At 39.0% G+C, this 23300-nt stretch overlaps 1 protein-coding gene across 3 annotated transcripts in view; it reads left to right on the forward strand.

Moving 5' to 3' along the window:
- Positions 1 to 23300, forward strand: part of LOC132109762 (transcription factor COE3-like) — a 102985-nt gene that overhangs the window by 64457 nt on the left and 15228 nt on the right. For 2 of the 3 annotated variants that reach the window (XM_059516091.1, XM_059516094.1), the window contains exons 7-11: positions 2523 to 2604; positions 2688 to 2805; positions 4845 to 4978; positions 5616 to 5742; positions 17269 to 17357. In XM_059516091.1, coding sequence (XP_059372074.1) covers positions 2523 to 2604; positions 2688 to 2805; positions 4845 to 4978; positions 5616 to 5742; positions 17269 to 17357 — 550 coding nt within the window. The remainder of the gene's footprint in view (positions 1 to 2522; positions 2605 to 2687; positions 2806 to 4844; positions 4979 to 5615; positions 5743 to 17268; positions 17358 to 23300) is intronic. The other variant, XM_059516092.1, reaches the window with a different exon arrangement.

The raw sequence follows: 23300 nt of genomic DNA on the forward strand, positions 1-23300 counted from the left end.
TAGAGTCCCTTCCTTGCCAGTCCCTCGAGTTAGAGACAGAGGAATGGAGAGAGAGAAGTGGAGAGGGTGCTGTAGACCAGCAGTAATTCCTGACTCGGAGTTGGAGGCACATTAGGGACTGACAGGGCCACACATCCCCCTGTAATTGATTGCAGGCCAGTGTAATGAGGTGACGGCTTACAACAGAGACGCCAACTCCCTCATTATCTTTACCCACTTTTTTAAGAGCAGAAAGAGAGAGAGAGACAGCAAAAGACAGAAAGAGAGACAGAGAGAAGGATGGAGAAAAAGAAACACTGAGACTAATAACCGAGCCCTGGCTCTAGAAGGTCATTAATTATTTATGTTGTTTTAATAAGTTTTAGATGGGGAGGGAGAGGTTCAGCGTGAGAGTTAGTCTTTCCCTTCTCTCTCTGTCTTTCTCTGTCCACACCTCAATTTCGCATGTTCTGTCATTCTGTCTTCTCCTATAGCCGTCTGTCCATTTCATATTGGGGTCTTTGTATCATAGGTACAATATCAGTCATTGCAAAGGCCTCGAGGGGACTTTAGGATGTCATGTATCCACACTTGGAAATGAAAACGCTCTGTATTTCTGCAAATGGCCATGATATGATGCGATTATTGTATATACAATTTGCTTTTATTCTGTCATTCTGTGCTAATTAGCAAGGATAATGCCTTTTAATTATTTATTTTCAATAGTCCAATGGCCGGTATAATGTTGATATGTCTTATACCTGTATACTTGTGTATGATATAAATGATCAAATATAGTTATAAATATACATAAACATTAATATACCATATTTTTGTATATAATTGTAATATTTACTTTTTTGTTAATTACACAGTAATGACATTTATTTTGATCATTGCAATATATTTGAGGATTGCAACATCTATAGGGTGAGCATAGAAAAATTGCCCCATATAAATGCATTTCTGTGCATTTCTTGATTTGAGTCTAAATATTTTCTGTGGTTATAAACATCAGGTCAAACTTGCTGTTGAAACAGCTTAAATTGCATTTAACTCAGAATATTCCTTTAAGGTTACACTGGACTCTTTCAGAATCTGCCCTGCTCGTGTCTTTCCACTCGCCCCCATTTTCCTCTCTGAGATCTCCAATCCATCCCAAGCCTTGTCATCTAAAGGCAGCTCTTCCCCCCTCTTCCCGCACACTTCCAAACACTGGGCTAGTCCTGCCCTGATCCGAAGGGAGCCGACCTGCTTTGAAGTATTGCCGCTTTTCCAGGATGAGACCTGGAATCTCACATTCCCTGTTAACTCCTGCCCAGTGGCAGATGGAGAAGTCTAGACCTACGGGACTCTCTCCAGTCATGTGCTTCCTTCTCCCCCTCCACGCCCTCATCTCTCTCTCCCCCTCTCTTCTGCATTTCGCCACTTTGTTCCAGAACCGCCAGAGCGGGACGGGTTTGAGCCCACGATTCAGGCAGGGTTCTCTACTTTCACATGGTGACTGGGGCGGTGTATAAACACAGTACTCCTCTAATATCTGAGAAGAGCTTCACTTACAGACCTTGTCTCCTGCTGTGTTTTAATTCAATCCTTATTGATCCATATCTCTCCTTCCAAGGACTCCAATATCATATGAATGGAGCTCAGGGATGGGTTCCCCATATTATTGTATTCCATGGCCATAAAGGGCATTAGCAGCCAACAGAGCAACCCAGATCAAGTATCAGTCGATACCAGCTAAAGAGAGCAGCCTTTCTCCCTTTCTCTCCATCTTTCTCGCCGGATTTCTCTCTTTCCTATCTATCTTTCCGTAAGAGCGCTGATGAGTCAAAGTATATATGGTGATTATGTCATGCGGTAAAGTGAGGTTCTAAAAACATCGCTTGAGTTAGCACCATGTGTTTTTAAAGATATTGTTACTGTCTTATTAGGGAGGAATCAATGGCGTCTGCAGATGCTGGCCATTCATATAGCAGACGGTGCTTCTCTCGCCGCTTTTTCTCCCAGCATCCTTCTCTCTGTGCGCTCGGTGGGGCGGCAGCGGTGGAGGTTATCCTGTGGTTAATGTGACATGGCTGTCTGCGACCTTGCTGGTTGTTAACTGCCCGGATTATTATTGTGATAATGTGGCAATTAAAAGGAAAGCACTCCATCAAAATAGTGGGGCTTATGGTCCAGGAGATGAATGCATAGAGATTGCCAGCCAGGGGAAATGCATTAAAACTGCAATCCATTTCGTACTGTAGCCCACCTCCAGAAGCGGAGGCTATTACGGCTCATTTTCATTGATATCCATTCCCGATCAATAGCGCCAGGCTGAGGTAAAAATACAAGTAAATCAACAAAGCTAGAGTTAGTCTTCGATATAAGGGAAGAAAAATCAAACTTCAACTCTAATTGCATATCATACGTTTACACAGAGTGTCTTTAAAAGTGGGCTAAATCACTCACTGGTGGCTGTTTATATATGGATGCTGTTGTCCTTGAGTGTTTTCGTTGTGTTCGAGTTGCTTAAAAGTGTTTCTGTTTTTCTTTTGCAGATTTTTCCTGAAATTCTTTCTCAAGTGTAATCAGAACTGTTTGAAAAATGCAGGGAATCCCAGAGACATGAGGCGATTTCAGGTGAGAATGCTCATGAACAGACAAAAAAATGTGAATTTCATGCACACAAACAGGTTTGTAAAAATGCTTTGGTGTCTCCATAGGTGGTGGTGTCCACCACAGTGAATGTGGACGGCCATGTGCTGGCCGTGTCAGATAACATGTTTGTCCACAACAACTCCAAACATGGCCGGAGGGCGCGACGCCTGGACCCTTCTGAAGGTAAGACGTGAACTTCACTAAAATATGCACATTATGCTTCTTGTGATGTTATTTGTAACCCTGGACCACCAAACCAGCCTTAAGTGGCTGGGGTATATTTTAGCTATAGCCAACAATACATTGTATGGGTCAAAATTATCATTTATTTCTTTTATGCCAAAAATCATTAGGATATTAAACAAAGATCATGTTCCATGAAGATAGTTTGTAAATGTCCTACAGTAAATATATCAAAACTTAATTTTTGATTAGTAATATGCATTGCTAAGGACTTCATTTGGACAACTTTAAAGGCGTTTTTCTGAATATTTAGAATCTTTGCACCCTCAGATTCCAGATTTTCAGGTAGTTGTATCCCAGCCAAATGTTGTCCTATCCTAACAAACCATACATTAGTGGAAAGCTTATTTATTCAGTTTCAGCTTTCAGTTGATATATAAATCTCAATTTTCGAAAAATTGACCCTTATGAGTTATGACTGGTTTTGTCGTCCAGGGACACATTTATGTTAAATCCATCAAATAATGTTACTGTGCCTTATATACACTTCTGTTCAAAAGTTTGGGGTTAGTAAGATTTTTTTAAGAAATTGATACTTTTATTCAGCAAGAATTCATTAAAATGATCAAAAGTAACAGTAAATACATTATAGTGATTTCTATTTCAAACAAATGCCGTTTTTTTTTACTTTGCTCAAAGAATCCACAATCTCTTTTTAACAAACGATGTGTTTTTTTGAGCAGCAAATCAGCATATTAGAATGATTTCTGAAGGATCATGTGACATTGAAGACTGGAGTAATGATGCTGAAAATTCATCTTTGCTAACAGATTATTATTATTATTATTATTTTAAATATGTTAAAATAGAAAATGGCAGTTTTGAATTGTAATAATGCTTTAAAAGATCACTATTTTTACTGTGTTTTTGATCAAATAATTGCAGCCTCGGTGAGCAGTTTTACTTGTTTTGAATACATCAGAAAATTAATGAAGAAAAAGTCAGTGCTTGTAACTTGTAAGTGCTACTTTCTACTTCCTCGCCTAGTTCTCAGAGTACAGGTAACTTCACATATGACTATCTGAAGGGGCTGCATTGTGTAATGTCACTTTGATATGAAATGCTGAAAGTGTGCTCCCAGCTGAACTCAGAACAATCCCTGTATGTGGGAAATTGTGTGATTAGCTCTGTGACTGTTTTGTGTGAAAACCGTCATTGTGGATTCACCGGCACTCCTGTGTCCCAATCGAAGAAAAGGAAAGTCGCTGCTCTACTTTTAGTAAGACTATTCTGTAATTCTCCAAAGACCAACACATGAAGAGGAAGTCACTGATGGCAGTGCACTGTGGGAGATGGGCAGGCTTTCATCTTGAACACACTAGAGTACCCATGCAGATATTGTAAAAAGAGAACAGCTGTTCCATTACACCCCAACAGGTGAATGCAAATGACGCCCAGTGCTTGTTTACTTTCATCTATTAACAGGTATCAAAATTTCCAGAGATGTTCACTTGCACAACAAAGAGAACATTCAAAAGCAATCAGAAGTGATTTCGAGTCAAAAGTTTGGGAACTTTGCATTCCCATGTTGATGTTGGAAGAAAGTGGCCACTGGTGTACAGCACTATATACAATAATGTGGTCTGAAGTTGCACCAAGAGCCCTTCAGTTTGCCTGTTAGCTCACAGAGCTGCGACCAATCAATTCCCGTCCATAGCCAGTGGAGACTGGGCCAGTCGTTCAGTCAGCCTGTCTGTCTCCATACCGCCTGCTCAAAGACGGATTTACGATAAAAGACCAAAAAAAAAAAAACCTTAATGGTTTTATTGAGCTGAGTGATGCACAGACACCAAAGAAAAGAAAAAAAAATCAAAGGAGCTTTTACATTTATCAGACTTCCTTTTTTTCCCTTTTTTTTTCATTTGCATTTGGGGTATGTGGAGAGTAGAGTAAAACACTGACATTTCTTAAAAGTTGTGTGAACGTTGACACTAACCCGCTCTAACTCAGTGCTTGTGTTGTGATCTTGTTTTCCGAAGCAGCCACTCCATGCATTAAGGCAATCAGTCCCAGTGAGGGATGGACGACTGGGGGGGCCACTGTCATCATCATTGGGGACAACTTCTTTGACGGTTTACAAGTGGTCTTCGGCACAATGCTAGTTTGGAGTGAAGTAGGTTTTTAAAAATTATTTTGTATTATTATTATTATTTTATAATTATATTTTATTTATATTATACATTATAAATATAATTTTTATTATATTGTTTATTTATTTTAAAGAGCCATTTTTTTACTAATACCAATTAAATTAGTAATATTAAAATATATATATTTTTTATATTATCCTTAAATATATTACTTAGCCAAACACTTCGTACTTTTATTTTATTTTATTTTATTTTATTTTATTTTATTTTATACTATTTTAAAGAGACAAATTATTTTTCTAATAAAATCATAAAAATAATTATTGTTTAGATATTTATTATCTTTAAAATATTTCTTCAAAAGAATGCAGTGCCATCTTTATGCTTTGGATAAATCTAATGAGTTCAAAAAACTTGAAAGTTCTGTAGTTTAATGTTCAATGTTACCAAAAAAAAATTACAAATAAAATTTAAACATTTTTAGAAACAAACAAGACAATATAACATAATAGATCCTATTACAGTATTTGACTAAAATCTATAACTGTGTCCTTTGAGTAATGAATCACTCTTTAGCTTCAGCATTAACTGTGTTTACACTGGAGACGGTGCTTGTGTATTGAGTGCTGACCACTGAACGTGTGCTCTGATGGCTTCTAGCTCATCACACCTCACGCTATCCGGGTGCAGACGCCCCCTAGACACATCCCTGGGGTCGTGGAGGTCACACTCTCCTACAAGTCCAAGCAGTTCTGCAAAGGAGCTCCGGGACGTTTCGTCTACACAGGTATACAACACTTGCCACCATCTCCAGCATCAGAATACATTTCTGTCATCTTTCTCAGAAGTCGATCTTTGCCTTCTTTGTCCATTTTATAAAGTCTCTGCCTTTGTTAGCTTAAAATATTATTTGCAGTCCATAAAGACGCTTTCCCAAGATGGCATACTGTTAGCAGGCCATTTCTGAATCCACACTAGCGCTGGTGTCTGACTTTTGGCTGATGTCTGTTCTCTTGTGTCCAACGGGCAGGACTAGTATCATTTAGTCAAATCGATGCTTTTCATACACCGATTATTCCATCAGAATAATCCAGATGCCAGTCAACGTATGCGAAAGGTCAGATCAAGGACTGTTTAGTGTGATAAGAAAATGTCACAGCGACGGTCATAAAAGAGAAAGAAAAAGAGGCCTGTGTTCAGGCTTTCTGTTATACATCAGCTTTATCTCAGTGTATTTCCCACATTCTTTGTTCAAAGCACCTCTCATTCAGATGCATTTGCCTTGTAAGCAGCAAAAAGAGACAACTTTACAATGGCCAGGACGGCCCTGTCTTACCTTCGACCGTTCCTTTGCAATGCTAATGTCTGCTCGGACCGACAAGATGCTTTGACTGACAGCTGTACGCCGCGTTGCTTTTATAAATTCTGCATTGTGAATAGCTTGAATTTTTCTTAAAGTTCAAAAGAATATTCTCAGCACGAAGGAAGCGTGTTGCAAATTGTAAGGTTGAATGAAACAGCACCTGTAGAATATCTCTGAATCAGAATGCAGAGACAAAAGTCAATGAAAGGTCATAGAAGATAGAGGACAAAGAGAATATATTCATACAAAATTGTTAATATTTTATATTTATCTTTATTATAAAATGAATACCCACACACACACACACAAACACGCACACGCACACACACACACACACACACACACACACACACACATACATTTATATATATAAATATATATATATATATATATATATATATATATTTTTTTTTTTAATTTTTTTTTTTATGTAGCAGTTCCTATAAGAATAGAATTTGGAGACTGTATGCTTACTCTTTCTGTTTCTCAAAAATAATTTTCATTGTACGCTGCAAATTAGATTCACGCATTCATATTTTAGTTTGTGGATTCACTGACGTACATCCAGGAACTTATTTACAGTGCCAGAGATGTGTGATATTCATGAATGTGAAATGAAGCGGGCTTTTAAATACTGAATAGGCAGACTGCATATAATTGAAGAGGAATGAGAGTGCATCTAACCTCAGTGATGTCTTTCCCACCAGAGACTTCCCATAAGCCCCAGTGAGCTCAACTTTACACTGCATTCCAGCTCGAAAAAAAAAAACTCACTCCTTATCGTCAGACACTTCCAGATGAACACAAGCCAGTTTGAATATTTTGAAAGAGATACATTTAGGTCATCAGAAATTAAGCGTTCAGGCCGTAGGGAATGGGAGGGGGATACGTACATTGGCTAAGGAAACTGGCATCTCTGTGCAGACACAACTTATTTTTATCATATTCCTTTTATCTGCCTTTCATTAGCAGTAATGGACCCCAGAAATGCTTCAAAGACGGTCAATGTGCCCATTCCACTGATTATAGGTTGACTGTCTTATCTGTGCTGGAGTGGAAAGCCAGAACAGCAGTGTTCAAAGCATGTCTTCTCCGATATCACTACCGTTAACACTGCCATCACAGGAAGTGATCTCACAGTCTTCAAACTGAAGCATCTGGGGCTGTCAGAGGGATATTTCTTCACAGCTTAGTAAAATTCAGAATTCAACAAAATTTTTCAATTTAACTTTGGTTGTATGGAATTTTTTATTTAATAACAATTACCCTTGCACACCTGTAGGTAATCAATAGGTGCATAAGGAATATGGATTAAGAGGTTATGAGTGAATAAATATTTACTATATATTTTTTTTTTATGGTAGTACAGCTTTATAATTTCATATGTAAAGGGATATTTTTTATATTGTATATTTGAATGTTTTGTGATTTATTAATTTATTGCAGTTTATTTCAATTTTAATTCTGCATCTTGCTACCTTTTTATTCAAATTCAAATTTCTAATTCAAATTTGAAATTATGATATTGAATTGTAAAAGTCTGCTCTGAACCTGCTGGCTGTGGCTTTTACTATTCCTAGCACTACAGGGAAATGTCAAAGACGGGCTCCGTCCAAATTCCCTGAAAGCATTTCACATGTGGCATGGGCTAGTTAGGACATCTTGTTAGATTAGCAGAATGTTAAGTCCATTCTCACTTTCAGTGTTGCAGCTGGTACCTGATAACTATTACAGCTCTGTTTCTTTCTCACATTTACTCTGTTCTCTGTCGCACTCCCTTCGGAGAGATCTTCACTCTTATTCTGTTAGTTCTCCCTTCTGCCTGCATGCATCATTAAGTCCTTCAGTCCACCAGCTCTTGTCTCTCTCTCTCTCTCTCTCTCTCTCTCAGGGGGTTAAGACTCCCCAGGTGTTGGGTTAGAGGAAGGAGGGCGAGATGAGTGTGAAGAGCCTAAGGGTATTGACTTTCCTGGGAAAACACAGCTCTCTAAAATCAGTAGCCAAATACTGCAATAACTCAACAGCCATTGATCCTCTTTCCCCTACGGCCACATTGATCTATACATTACAAGCTCTGAGACTGGCGGAATGGATCCAGCCTACGCTAACACAACCCTCCCAATCGCCTGTAACTTACTGCCTCTGTCATTATAATCATAATAACAATACATGTGACCAGAAATAATGTATTCAGTACGATACAGCCGAACGACAACAAACCGTGCCTCTTGTTTGCAAGCATTTGAGCTCTATTTGGGGCATCAAAAGTCAGCATTTGACTTTTGGGTATAGCATTTTATTTGATTGCCTCAGTCAAGAAGATCCAGCAGAAATAAAACTTGTATCTGAAGATTTCCTCTCAACTTCCTGAAAGGGGAGGGCTTATATTCCCTTAGCAGTGATGCATGCATTCCAAGCAATTGCACAATATCCTAGAAACAGAGGCTGAGAGGAAACTGGAGGTGCGGGACTGTTAATATGAAGAACATTGTTCTCCTGGGCACCAATGTGCCTGTCAGAACATGCCTGATGCCTTTCAGGCTGACAGCCTTTGGCATTGCAAACAAGAGCTGTAGCATCTTTGCTGGGTGAGACCTTTTGTTTAAAAGGCTCAGGGTTGTTTAAATAGGGTGCTGTGTTACAAAACGGGCAGGGACAGGGTGAACTTCCTCCCCGTCCACCTGCTCAACCCATTTCCAGTACCTTATTTTTGTTTGTTTAAGCATAAATTGTAGAAAAGACGCTAATGGCTGTCATAAAGTTGTAGACTTGGCTGGCGCAAGTCACAAAGGTTTAGGAAGGTAGGGTGTATATGTTTTTGGTGGCTCTAAGCGCACAAGTATATAGATTATACAGTTGCCAAAAGCGAATGTACTTGTAAGAGCTTACTTCAGATTATGTTGAGTTACTGTACTGCATAGTTTACCCCAAAATCAAAATGTAGACCCTACTCAAAAAGTCTTGGAAATGTGAAATTATTATTTTAAATTAGAATTATTTGTAAATTTGCATAATTACTGTATATTACTGTATATCTCTGTAGACACAAAAACAGAATTCTGGGTAATATTAACACATTTTTATTGGTTTTGTCACGATTACGATTAATCATGATTAATCACATCCAAAATAAAAGTTTTTGTTTACATAATATATGTGTGTGTACTGTGTATGTTTATTATGTTTATATAAATACACAAACATACAGTATATATTTTGCAAATATTTACATGTATATATTTATATTCTTATAATTTACATAATATATAAATATATTCACTAAATATATATAAAAATCTTTTATATGCATGTATTTATACACTAATGTTTGTGTTTTTAGCAGTCTAATACTGTTAAAATGCTACAGTAAAGCCTGTTAACTGGTTAACATTAAGTTTCCAAACTATAAACGGTGAATAAATGTGATTACATTAAATTAAATTTTACATTTAAAATACTGTTATAAAAAAAGTTTTTTTTATAAAGTTTTTTGGAAGTGAAAAAGAAAAAAGTTATTATATAATTTGCAATGAAAAACCGTAAATTGACTCTCCCAGAATTCCCTTAATGACACTTCATATTTGATGTTTTTTGTTGAAATAACATTTTTATTCATAGTTTTTTCTTATCTGTTGTGTTGCTGTTTACAATGAGCTTTGGTTCATCATGTGACTTTCTAATCACCAGTTTAACTACATCAGTTAACGAAATATGGTATTTTATTGTGAATTTAAGTTAAGTTTGTAAAACCTAAAATGTTGCTACCATATTTGTGAAGTTCTGGCAACCACATCTTTCGCTATTTTACCGTTAATGTCACAGATTTTTTTTTACACTGTACAGTATATACATAACAAATATACTGTACACAGTGCACACACATATCAACAAAAACTTAGATTTTTTTATGTGATTAATCACTAATAAGCATTTGACAGCATTAATTTTTATCATATAAACTGATTGTTTCAATTATTTAAATAACAGTTTCTGATCAAATTTGCACTTTTGGTCAAAAACGGATAATGGTGTTTTGTGTCATTTTCCATGGCTAAAATTTAGGTTCATCCTTAATATTTGAATTTATTTCTTTTTGCATTCCTACCATGTCCATGTTTTTGAATCCTTACCAAAGCAAGTCAGTATGATCCAGTGTTGTTGTTTTTGACCCCATTCATTTCCATGTACAGACAAAAACATTCTTCAGAATATCTTCAGGTTCATAACAATGTGAGGAAGGGACTAAGAGATTTCTGAAAATGCAGGAACGTAGAGCTGGAACAGATGTTGGGAATCATTGTAAGGGTGGGATTTGATGTCAAAGCCATACAACAAAGATTTTCTCAATCTAGCAATGTAATTGCTGCAGCTTGAGGCCTGGGGAGTCGATTGAAAAACCACCCGGCACCCAGCTGGTACGCAACTTAAAATCATGGGCTGGTCTTGGAACCTGCTCGCTGTGTTCTCACATCAGCCAGAGGTTCTGGCGCCATCCACTACCTAAGCTCTTTAAAACTGGCACTAAAGCTTAATGGCACAGGCACTGTGGACGCGGTGGCTGATGTTTCTCAAAGACCGTTCCCATAGTCAGAGCTCGGAGAGGGACCAGGAGCAGTGCACTTGTTGCCCAAGCCGATGAACAATGGGCCACTTTGTTACCTTTTCATCCTCAGTGCAGGCAGATGGAACACATTAGCGGAACGTTCCACTGGATAAGCTCTGCAGGGCTGCCGAGCACGTAGAACAGGACCCAGCATGATGTCATCATTTTGTTCAGTTGTTTCACAGCTTGGACGCTGATGTGTTCGAGAGTCTCGCACTAGGAGGTGGTCTGTCAGCAGTATCCAGTCTGTGGCGTATATTGGTGAGATACTATCACAGTAGCTCGAGGACAGCCTTTTAGTGGAATCCATAACCTGTCATCTTATTGTGAAACTTAAAAGGTTACAGAAGCAGACATCATAACTTTTCTCTTTCTTGCAAGCCAAGAGTTTGTCAAGAGTATTTACTTATTGATGTTTCTGTATTTGCATAAATCTTAGTGGTGTGCTGAAACAATCACATAATATATATATATATATATATATATATATATATATATATATATATAATAAAATATTGGCCAAAACAGTAAATAATAATTATATTTTTTTATGATGAGTTTTCTTATGATTTTTTCTATAACTCTCTATATGCTTTTCTGAATTTTAAAGTATACAGTTGCCACTTCTGTTTGTCCACTTATTTTCTTCTGGTAAAAAACTAAAAATGGTATTTAATTGAATTTTTGGTGGCCAAAAGTTTTCTTCATCTGTCTGTGATGCTCTATATGGCCCAAGAGATATTAAAACTATATTGATTTATTGAATAATGATTTATATATTTCCAATCATATCATGAGGTAGTTGGCGATAATATAATAACTACACAGCACCAACTCTCTGATATATGGAAATGTGTGCAGTGACTTGAATGTAGCGAACATTTCCAGTGTGGAAAGACTGAAGTGGAAGTGACATTAACACACCGAGCTCCTTCCGTTACTCCTTCTCTCTCTTTCCCTCTCCTCGGAGACCGAGCAGTGACGCAGTCATGCTGATTACCACTTGCATCCGTTTGCCTTACCGGCTAGATATGTTAATCATCTGCTGTGTAATTGCTTCTGTAGTGCCTTGATTAAGTTGAGTGACATGTCAAGGAAGTGTACCTCAAAGCCATACTTACCCTACCTGAGGAGCCTGTTATTATTTTGGAGTCACAGCCTAAAGCGTCCCCCCATGAAATGACTAATTATCCAACATTGGTTCCACAGGTCTCCTCTTTAAGAGAAAAGTGACTCCTTTAATAGTAATATGAATCTCGGCTCTATGGAGGAACTTCACGTTCCCCTGGTGGAGAAAAGCCCTCAGCAGCTCATCAAATACTCAACCTCCTCTTTCAAGTGATATAGCACACGTGCTTTCCGAACATCTTGCTCCATTAATGTAACCTCTGACAAAAAGTGAGAATCATTTGTTGAATATTATCTGTCCCAAAGAAGATAGTTTTTCACAGTGCGGTGTCACACAGGGGTAAACCGAGGTTAGCTCTGCTTTCTTAATTGCTGCCATAACAGCGAAGCGCATTCAAGCCGTAATTAAAAGTGTGTGGTTTTTTAGTGCGAGTGAGTCTGTGTTGTCTGCGTGTTTGAAGAGGCTGGGGTGAGTTTCTCTTCATCTTCCCTGGTGGCTCTCCACTTTAAAGCAGCCTGCACACCCTGCCTCTACTGTCAATCACAGTTTAAAGTTCATGAAATTTCTATGAGGATCGATCCACGGAGGAGGAGGAGGTAGGAGTGTTTGGGGGTTGCAGGGGTTAGGGATGGGGGAGTCAGGCCTAAATGATTGATCAGAACTTGCACTTTGAATCTCACTTCTTGTTTTATTTCTTCAGAGTGGTGCAAAGAAGCGCATTCCGATTTCTCCGTCAGTTGCGGAGCAATGCGTTTCCATGTGCCGCAACCTTTTTGATGCAAGGACAAAGAGGAGATGGATGGGTTGAAATTGATGGTACACAACAGGGGGTCTTCAGACTTTTGTCAACAAGCCAGAACGGCGACCTCACAGCGACAGAGTAAAACAAGAAAACAAATCGCTTCCTCTCACATTGCCCCGTTGCGCATCTGTAAATGTCTTCCCCCTAAAGAGTAGCGGGGTAATCTAAGTGCGAGATACCCATCTGCAGGTGAAAGCCGCTCTGAGCCATCCTCTCCTATATCAATCATGTAGCACATGAAAATGAGAAATTGAGGCATGTTGCGTCACAATCTGAACCCGCATCAAATTCCCCATTTCATCAATGTGCCTCCCACGGACAGAGCAGGGCTTGATCAAGTGTTTTAGATGGGCCGAAAGGCTCCATCTGAAATCGTTCAGTCTGCGTTAGAAGGAGACTGCTGAAATAGCCTTTCTCTGAATGGCGCAGACATGCAGTTGCGATTGTGGCCTAGGGGGCATGACTACGCTTACGATCACTGCATCACAGGGGCTAAGGAGGAGAGAATGGGAATGGATATGGCATCTAAAAAGCCTCGTGTTGTAAAGACAGATGCCATCAGGGAGAGGCGAAACATGATCAGCCGGGGGGCCGGTTGGAAAGTGGGAACAAGATAATGTAAATAGAAAAACAGAGGAGGGTAAATAGATGTAAGTCCATTGGAGAGCATGGATGTAAACAAGCAGAGACTGGACATATCTACAGTTGGCTGGAGACAAGTTATTGGGGCTGGGCTGGGCTGGGAAATTAGGCACTGTCATAGCTTGTGGAGCAGGGTTGTGTGCCATTCAGAATAGCATTTAAGTCCCATTTACAGTCCTCAATTGGAATTGAATTTGAACTCAGAATAGTCTTTAAATTACATTCCTGAATTTTAATTTCAATTGAGGTAGCATGCAGGATACAGCATTGCTATTTGAATTTAATTGTAAGGCAGCACAATTAAATAGGGAAATTAAAAAAAATTAAGTATAAAAGCAAATCTTTGAGACTAAATTTTAAATTTTTCTTGACAAAGCCTGATTTTAAAGTTTAAAAAGCATTGAAGCTTTAAATATAATGGATGGATGGATGGAATGACTGAATAAATGAATAAAGGATGAATATGATGGAACAATGGATGGATGGATGGATGGATGGAATGAACGAATGAACGAACAATGGCTGAATATGGATGAATGGATGAATAACAATAGATGAATATGTCTTAACGAAGGATCAATGGATAGATGGATGGATGGACTGAGAAGACAAGACATGTAGATATATAGTATGATGGATGGATGGAACAAACATAATAAATTAATATATTTATAATAAACTTAATTAATTTAACTAAATAAATTAACAATTGTTGACAATGGATTACATTTGAATTTGAATTTTTCATTTGAATTGCAGTCCCATTTCTTGTCACTCCAATTCAAATCCCAAATCAACATTCATGTGTGTTGTGTGTGGAGCCCATTATTCATTTACATTCTCTGCTTTTTCTTTCATTCTTGTTGTATATCTTTTCTCCTCCTCTTTTATTTCCCTCCCTCTTTTATTAGTAAGCATTGCCCTCATTAGATCTGGCTATCATGAGTTGGTGTGTGTTGAGTGGTTTCCCAGTCAGCCCTATTTGACCTCTGACTTCTACAGAGCGTGTAATAAGAACAGAGAGGTATGCTGGGATTGATTTTAGAGTTTCACGCTCTACCTCTAATTTGCTAGATAGATAGCGCTCCGGCGAGTTCATATGTGAGGACAAACGCAGGTGTGCCGTGCAGGTTAACTGCATGTCAGAGGTCAAATACTCAACGGTTTTGCTGATGTGTGTCGATGATGATGGGGGACACGATTCAGACTCGACCCTGCAGTGCTGATGATCAAAATCTTGACAGTAATAGATGTAATTATGCAAGCAGATGAGGAAATGCTTTTTTTTGTGTGTCTCTTATATGGCGGCTCATTGTGTTGCCCCGTCCCCCTGGACATCTGAAAGAGGAAATCATATTAATCTTTTGCTGTTACCTCACTCTCCAAAGCAACCTTCTATTTAGCATCAGTAGATCTCAGTGGAGAGTGTGATAACCTTCAAACGAGAACGAGAGAGAAAAGAAATGTGCAGCCCCACAGCGCCTGCAATAAGGAGATGATTAAATTAATAATAAATATACATCCCTCTATTCGTCTCCTCCAACACACACATACACTCGCCACCTCTTCAGCGAACTGCATTATCTTTCCCTTTTCGCAATCGCACGTCAGGCACAGCAAAGACGCGTGGATGGCTGAGAGGAAGGGAGAAAAAAATCAATACAAATTACGACGGAGAAAGTGGCACTGATGGCTAGAATTGCAGCATATGTTTACACTAAATCAGGCAATCTATCTTCATATGGGCTGTGTAATGCAGGCGGGGTCAGGGTTCGGCCCGCGCACACACACTCTCCAATTACTCCCACTTCTCCGCGGGAGGCAGCCGTATCGATTGGCTGAGAGGACAGAGGCCCTGCAGGCAGCCAATGGGGCGCTGGGGTCAAAGTTCAGAGGGATTTTAATAAGAGAAGTAATGGGTTTAATTTCTTGGGGGTGTGATAGAGAGACAAAGCCCTCCCTCTCATGTCCCCTGTCCGACGGTTCATTAAAGTGCAAGTTTTATGGGATTGCTTTGTGAAATTGCTCTCATGGATGCTCTTCTTCCGATGTTCCTGCATCTCATTCTTTTTCTCTCAACACATTCTTTCTTTCTTTTTTCCTCCCTCATCTTTTGTTCTTTCAATGTTTTTTTTTTCTTATATATTTATGTTCATTTGTTTGTTCAGGTCTTTGTTCATTCATTTATTATTCATTCATGTTTGTTCGTTCACTCCTTCCTTCCTTCCTTCTTTTCTTTCTTTCTTTCTTTCGTTTTGCTTATTTTTCGTTTTTTGTTTACTTCTTTTGTTTCCGTCCTTCTTAGCATTCCCTTTCTTTATTTCTTTTGCTTGTTTTTGTTTACTTATTTGTTCAATATTTTATGTTCATGTGTTTTTTACTCCATTATACTTCATGTTTCCTTCCATTGTTGCATTAAATTTTTGCTCTCCATTTTCTTTCTTTCTTTCTTTCTTTCTTTCTTTTGCTTATTTTTGTTTACTTATTTGTTCATTATTTTGTTCATGTGTTTGTTTACTCCGTTATACTTCATGTTTCCTTTGTTGCATTAAATTTTTGATCTCCATTTTCTTTCTTTCTTTCTTTCTTTCTTTCTTTCTTTCTTTCTTTCTTTCTTTCTTTCTTTCTTTCTTTCTTTCTTTTTTTCTTTTTCTCTTTATCTCTCCTTCTGTTTTACTCTTTTATCCTGACACCTTATATCCAGATGGCGGTGATTAGCGCATAGCAGACTATCCAAAAAACGACACAACAAAACAATGGCACGTAGATCGCTTACTGAGTCTAATCACACTGCTGTTTGATCAAACCGCAGTTCTCCCAACTCTGAGAAGGAACGTGATCGTTTCCACAGAGCCTTTCTCGGAGCGTCCTGAAAGACTGTTCCCTCGCTTTCACGGGGGCATTGAGTCACAAAGACCCCCACACACCCCCTCCTCAGCCACCGCTGTCACTCTGCGAGCTCTTTTCTCCTCCTCGCTGTGAAACCGGCTCAAACAAATTTGATTTAGCAGCTCGCTGAGACCCATTCCCGGGGAAAGAAAACAAATATTGTTATAATGGTAATAACATCTATTTGCTGCGCACGACAAACGGCACCGGGCCCTTTGAAAAGAGGCCCCTACTCCTGCACAGCCACCTTATTCTTATTCATGAAAGCACCGCTTATGCATATTAGTGCAAACTAGGTATTCTACTCGCTAGCATTTGGACTGTCAATCATCCTTACGGAATACAAGAGGCAACGGTGACAAAAGCAGACCGGGCAAGAAGGCTGACAAATTGTCCCCAAAGTCAAATTTGACAGCCTTTTATGATTAATGGGCTTGATTATGGAGAAATATCTCCCTAACTGCTTTCCGGGTGTTTCTTTCTGCCGTCGTATCGCGACAGAGATGGGAAAGAGGGGCTAAGCGGAGGTGCTGTTTGCGGCAAGAGAATGAAATATACGTGAGCAGGGTTGAGTGAGAAGAAAAGAATTGAATTAGGCAGGAAAGGTTAGAGTTTCGGAATAAAGAAGTGTAAAGAGGGACAGGAAGGCCATAGGGCCTCACTAAACACTTCATAAAACAAATTCACACAGGGGGAGGCCTGGACTGATGCCACAGGGACGAACGTAAACAAATATACAGGGAGAAACCTACACAGACAAACGCTGATATTTAACCCCACGGCAGAGAACTCTGGGCAATGGACAAGATGACATAACGGCCTGTTTCTGAGAGAATTGCGGTCAATTAAATCAAATAAACATCTTATTTTCGGTTTCTCCTGCAGCTCTGAACGAACCCACCATAGACTACGGCTTCCAGAGGCTACAAAAGGTCATTCCTCGTCACCCTGGAGACCCGGAGAGGTTACCTAAGGTAAGTGCGGTCGCCAGAAAATGCTTCTGCTGCTTTCAAAATCACCCATTTTGTTTTCCCTGGCCGTGCTTTGGATTTACACAGGCTCTCCTGCATTTGAAAGAAATGCTTGACATAAATTTGAAAATAGGTGCAAAGCATTCTCTAGATGGGAGGTGAATATTTCAGTCTCAGATTTGGCATTGCATCTCCATTCTTGCTGAAAAGGACACGTGTTTTCTTATGTCTGTGAAGCAATCCTTGATTCTGAAAGCCTGAGGGTCTTCTGTTTGATAGCGTAGAAGAGCAGCTCGTACTCGCTTGTGAATGAAAAAACAACTGTTTGCGTGATGCTGGCTTTGAGAGGGTGAGATGGAGGTTAGATCGGCACTGTTATGCAAGCTGGTGGCACATTACAGCTTTGGGGCAGCAACAAGCAACAAATCAAAGAACAAAGCTGATATGCAACGGGTGCAGAATGTGTGTATATATATACAAAACACACATGTGTGTGCACAAACATCGAGTCAAGAGCAAAAACTCAATGTGCCGTCAGGTGCCCTGGGCGGTTTGCCGCCTGGTTAGTATGAAAAGATTATTTTCCCCTAAAAAGGCAGGAAGCTAAGTGAGAGAGATTCTTTTGGGCAAGGCACTGGTGTAGGAGGGGATCAGATCTGATGCGGACTGACACTTTAAAACAGCTGCCAAATTGAAACCATTTATCAAAATCTGACATCTGAGATCCAGTCACCAAAAAAGCAGTTTATTTGTAAATTGATACTAATAGTGAGCATACATTGTCTGGCCGCTTTGATGCTGCGATACGTGGCAAGGGGAGACCGCCAGCTATCACCTCTTATATACTTATACATTCAAGAGGAAAACTCAATAAGATTGTAGACAGTTTTTTTTTCACGCCGTCTTTTTTATGTTCCTGGGGCCTCGGTTTTTTAACACAGTCCTATAAATAAATAACCAAGTAAATATATAAAGCAGTAAGTAGGTAAATAAATAACTAACCAAATGAATAAGTAATTGAGCATGCAAATAAGTAAATAAATAAACAAATAAAGTTGGTAAATAACTACTCCAAGCTGTGCCTGAACAACCTCGTTTGTCCTTTTATCACTGTTATATCTTTGTGTATCAGATGTGTACATATGTAATATTAATGATATATGCATATATATACTGTATGTATGTAAATGTGTGTGTAAATATATATATTTGTATATATGTATGTATATGTATATATACGCATATTTCTTTTTGAGAACTGTGTTTTAGCATACTCTATACTTGACTCCTTCCAAAGCCTTGATCAGATCCGCAGTGTGTGTGCCAGTGATGGCCCCAGCATTTAGAAACCCAGCTGTGTTTGTCTGACGACCTTTGCTTGGGCCAGGCGTGTATCAGGTTTATCTATAATTTCATTTCCAGTCCCGGGTTTGGCCGTGAGCACACACCTCTCTGTCCAGATAGATCAGGAATATGGATGTGATTCAGGAGGCTGCTCTGTCCCGCAGGCAGCTGTGTTTCTCGCTGGCATTCGGGACACACATTCACAGGCAGTCCCAGGTTACCGTAAGGTTAACGACCTGTGAGATCCACTCTAACGGACACCTGGATTATGGCATGTCTTATAAACTCAGAAGTGTGTGGGGGGGGGGGTCTCTGTTAGCAACTGTTTCCAACACAAGAAAAATGAATGCACATTAAATGTACCGAAAAAGTCCTGTTTGGACGCTGAAATATTTATAAACTGGCTTTCTGCTCAGTGAGATGGAATATACACTTTATTTACATGTGGCAGTTCCCAGAAGCCCTGGACAAAGCAGATAGGGGAGACTGGGGCTAGTTGTCACAGTTTGTACTTGGGTGAATGTGTTTAAGAGTAGGTTTAGTCAGTTTCTCTATCAATGCACATCTTGATCCTAAAACGCAATTAAACTTTACACACTGTTTTAGACACGCTGATATTTTGTGACAACATGCCCCAATGGTAAGGCGTATTGTTACATTATATGGGGTATGTTTAAAGAATTGTATTAATAATATTGGATACAAATGAACAGCAAATTAATTCTGAAACAAAAATATTAAAATAACAAAATCTAAAATCTAACAAAAATATAAAGCCACTGATTTTTGTAAATAACCATATATTTAAATTAACGCATTTCATAAAATTACAACATAATATTAAAAAGTGTTTGACACATTTGAAACCAACATAAAAAGCTACTAATAAAGAACATATTCTGTACATTTGTGCAGTTATATTTTTCACACAAAACCTTATACGGAAGTTATTTAAATATCGTCCTTGTGACAACCAACCCCATCCTGTTTGTGCTACTATGTGCCCTCTTTAAGGAGGAAGTAGATTATTGGCTTCCTCTGCCTTGTCATTTTCGCACATTTTGCTTTATCGGTTGCTCTTCATTAGCACAATAAGCTGATATGTGTGTATGTGCAAGTAGCAGGTTGCTGTTGTAATGTTGTTTATGTATGTATGTGTGTGTGTGGTGGACCTCTGTTCACCAGGCTCAGTGTGTGTATGTGATTTATCATTGTTAGGGGACCTGTCGGATGGCTTGCTCTCCCGGGTCAGCTGATCTGCTCTCGCCGGGCGCTTGAGAACCATCCTTCCATAATTGAGCCCCTGGAAAGAAAGCAAGGGGAAAACAGGAGGAAGAAAAGATAGAAGGAAGATAGAAACAGGCTTGTCGGGAGACAGCCTTCAGGGCTAGAGAGCCGGGCCAATTTAGAGTCAAACAGACTCACCTTGTTACCTGTGCTGAATGAACTGTAGAGCGACTCCTCGTGACCCATTCACACACATACACTTCACACACACATAGACATCTGGGGGCGGGAGTGTTGAGATGGTTTCATGCTGTGAAGTTGTGCTGTGGAGGTCTGTGAAAAGGAAAAGGAGAGGAACACAGCATCTCGATGCACCGTAACACGTGCTCTCTGCCTTTTGGCAGGTAGAGTGAAGAGATTAACATGCAGACATGAATCCAGCTCATCCAGAACGCCTCTCAGGGGATGGAGCCGCTCACATGCCTCCCCGAGCGAATCTCTCGCAGAGTCCAAATCCGCTCCGGCCTGTCTCTTGAAAATAAAGGTTCCAATTAGAACTGAAAAGAGTTTCACTGACCGGTGTTCCACAAAAAACTTTTTTATATTTCAGAATTGTCAGATGATGCTAATGCTAAAAACAATGTTATATGCAAATATTAAAATACAGCTAAGCATATAATTGCACATAGTTAGGATAATAAAAAGGTTTTTTTAATAGTGAAGAAAATATCTATTGTTTTTGACATTAGGGGTGCAGCAAAACCAACTTTATGGTACTTAAGTGCATATTTTACACATCACTTGGTAATATGGCCAATGCTAATACAATATTTGCCCAAGTGTTCATCCCAGTGTTACTTTAATATTATCTGTGTACTATTATAATTTTATTAAAAAATGTAATTAGCTTTTATTTTATTTATTTTTTATTTTGTGAATATGACTAACTAGGGATATTTTTATTTACACCTTTATTGTGTAAATGTGAAATTACCTATATATATATATATATATATATATATATATATATATATATATATATATATATACATACTGATCTGAAAAATTCTATTTATTAACGGTTAATAATGTAAGGACTATTCAGTGTCCCAAGAGCTAAACTCAAGATAAGTATAAAGACAACTCAATATACCTTGAAAAATGATTTCTCATATCAGGAGGATCTTAAGAAGCGGCAAAAAAGAGTATATGGAGGAACCAGAGATCACAAAGTGGGCAGATTCCTCCAATCGCTGACCCTGCAGAGGATCGCTCAAGGTCCTATTGGTAGCACAATAGGGACTCATGGCTCGTCCTTAACCTGTGATGCAAGGGAACCTCTGCAGGGTCCCATCACCTGATCCTAAGCAATGCCTGGGGCTCCCGGGTGGGGAAGAGAGGGTGTCAAATTGGGGCTTTGCTAAAAAAGACCACCACCCTAGAGTAATAAAGATCACAGGATGACTAATTGTATGCCTGGCAGGCGGCAGATCTTTACACCTCGACAGTCAGCTAATAAGACAAAAGGCCCAGCTCCTGTCTCTCCCAGGGCCAGGTGGCACACCTCTGGAGCCCAGAGCGGGGTAAGGTGCTCGGACCGACCGGCTGTAATCATCAGTGGGTCTACTTCAGGGCAACTGCCACCTTATCAATCATTGATTGCATTTCATTAGGGGTTCAGCAGAGTGAGTATTGAGCCTCGAAGTGATATTGAGGTTATAGTACAGCTTGACTACAGGGAACAGTGCTGATTTGTGCTGGCAGACTTAATTTGAGAGGGAATGTGCCGGACTTTTTGTTTGGGCTGAGAAAGTGTGATGTGAAGTAGTTTGTAGAGATGTGTGAGGGGTTCGTGTGTAAAGTAGCCGCAGGTCTTTCTGTAGACACCACATAAATAATGAAGTAAAGCTAAGTCCATCGTGCAGAACTGTGCAGTTTATTCACCTCGTGGCTGTTTAAAGTCATTTTATACCTCTCTCACTTGCTTTTTAGTTTTTCTACATACCTCACTTTCTTATGTTTCTCAAATAATTAATTTATTGTTATAGTTTACAGACTAACAAAACAGTTTAGCTTTTCACTTATATTTATTTATTTATTTTTGTGTTATTTTTTATTATCCAAAGTGACTTTTAAATGAGAAATACACAGCTGTGAAACTAAAATAAATATATTTTGTTACAATTAATATAATTAACTTTTATTAATTGTAATTAAAATAAAAACTTTCCCAAAACACTTTTTTACTAATGCTATTTGCATCATTATTGATATTAATTTTAGCTGCTGCAGTATAATGAATCAACAATGAAAAAAAAAAATGTTTTTTTTACATTTTTCATAGAAAAAGTGAGTGGAATGTGTGCAGTGGAGAGGGTTCTGGGTTCTTGCTCAGATCTATGGGACTTTTTTTACTTTTATTTTCCTCCATGCAAATATTGTTAAATCTGTTCACTCACAAGTGACTTAAGATTATACCTAGTGTTGGGTTAGTGGCTTGATCAGATCTCTAACCTGATGTAAGAAAGAAATGTTATCACTAAACCAATGTTCAATCATATTTGACCTTTAATAATTTTTTTATCAAAATTAAAGTTCATATCTCAAACTCAGAACATACACACTGACAAATAAGTTGTATTTGTGAGCGTGTGTGAAGATGGGAATAGTTAAGCACGAGTGAATGTGTGTGTGTGATTTTACGTATGTGCTTGTGTGTGTGTTCATGTTGTGCCAAAGGGCCGGTGGCAGAGTGTCGTAGCCAGCGAGCATCAGAGACATTAACTAACTTCTGTTTTATAATGGAGATTAATGAACTGAGCCGTGGCCTGGGGGAAGACAGGACAGGAGAGGAGAGCAAAGGAGAAAGAGGGTATGAAAAAGAAAAAGAGAGAGGGGTGTGTTGCCAGTGCCAAGGCTGTGTTGGTGACAGATTGCCCACTGGGTGTGGATGGCAGAGCTCTGTTGAACCAGGGACAGGTTGGGCGACTGGGGCCGGACACAGGGAACTGCAGCGGGGAGGCAGCCTGGAACAAGAGCCCCATACCTGGACAGCATCAGGCACGAGAGCAGGGGAGAACCAAACCATGGAGACACGTACAGATGGGCAGAGAGAGGGAGGGAGTACTGGCTCGTATAATAAAGAAATACCCACAGGAACATTATAAGAGGAGGAAACGACCAGACGTACAGTAAAACAAGAATTACTTTATGGACGGGTGCACCCACACATTTAAAACAAAGCACTTATAGACATACACACTGTACACTGATTGATACATTAAACTGGGTGTAATAACAGCCATACAAAAAATGAATACATAATAAAAAGCATTAATATTGTTTTTCTATAACCTAATATAAACAGGCTGATCT

The sequence above is a fragment of the Carassius carassius genome, chromosome 29 (assembly GCF_963082965.1).
Source record: "Carassius carassius chromosome 29, fCarCar2.1, whole genome shotgun sequence".
NCBI classification, from domain to species: domain Eukaryota; kingdom Metazoa; phylum Chordata; class Actinopteri; order Cypriniformes; family Cyprinidae; genus Carassius; species Carassius carassius.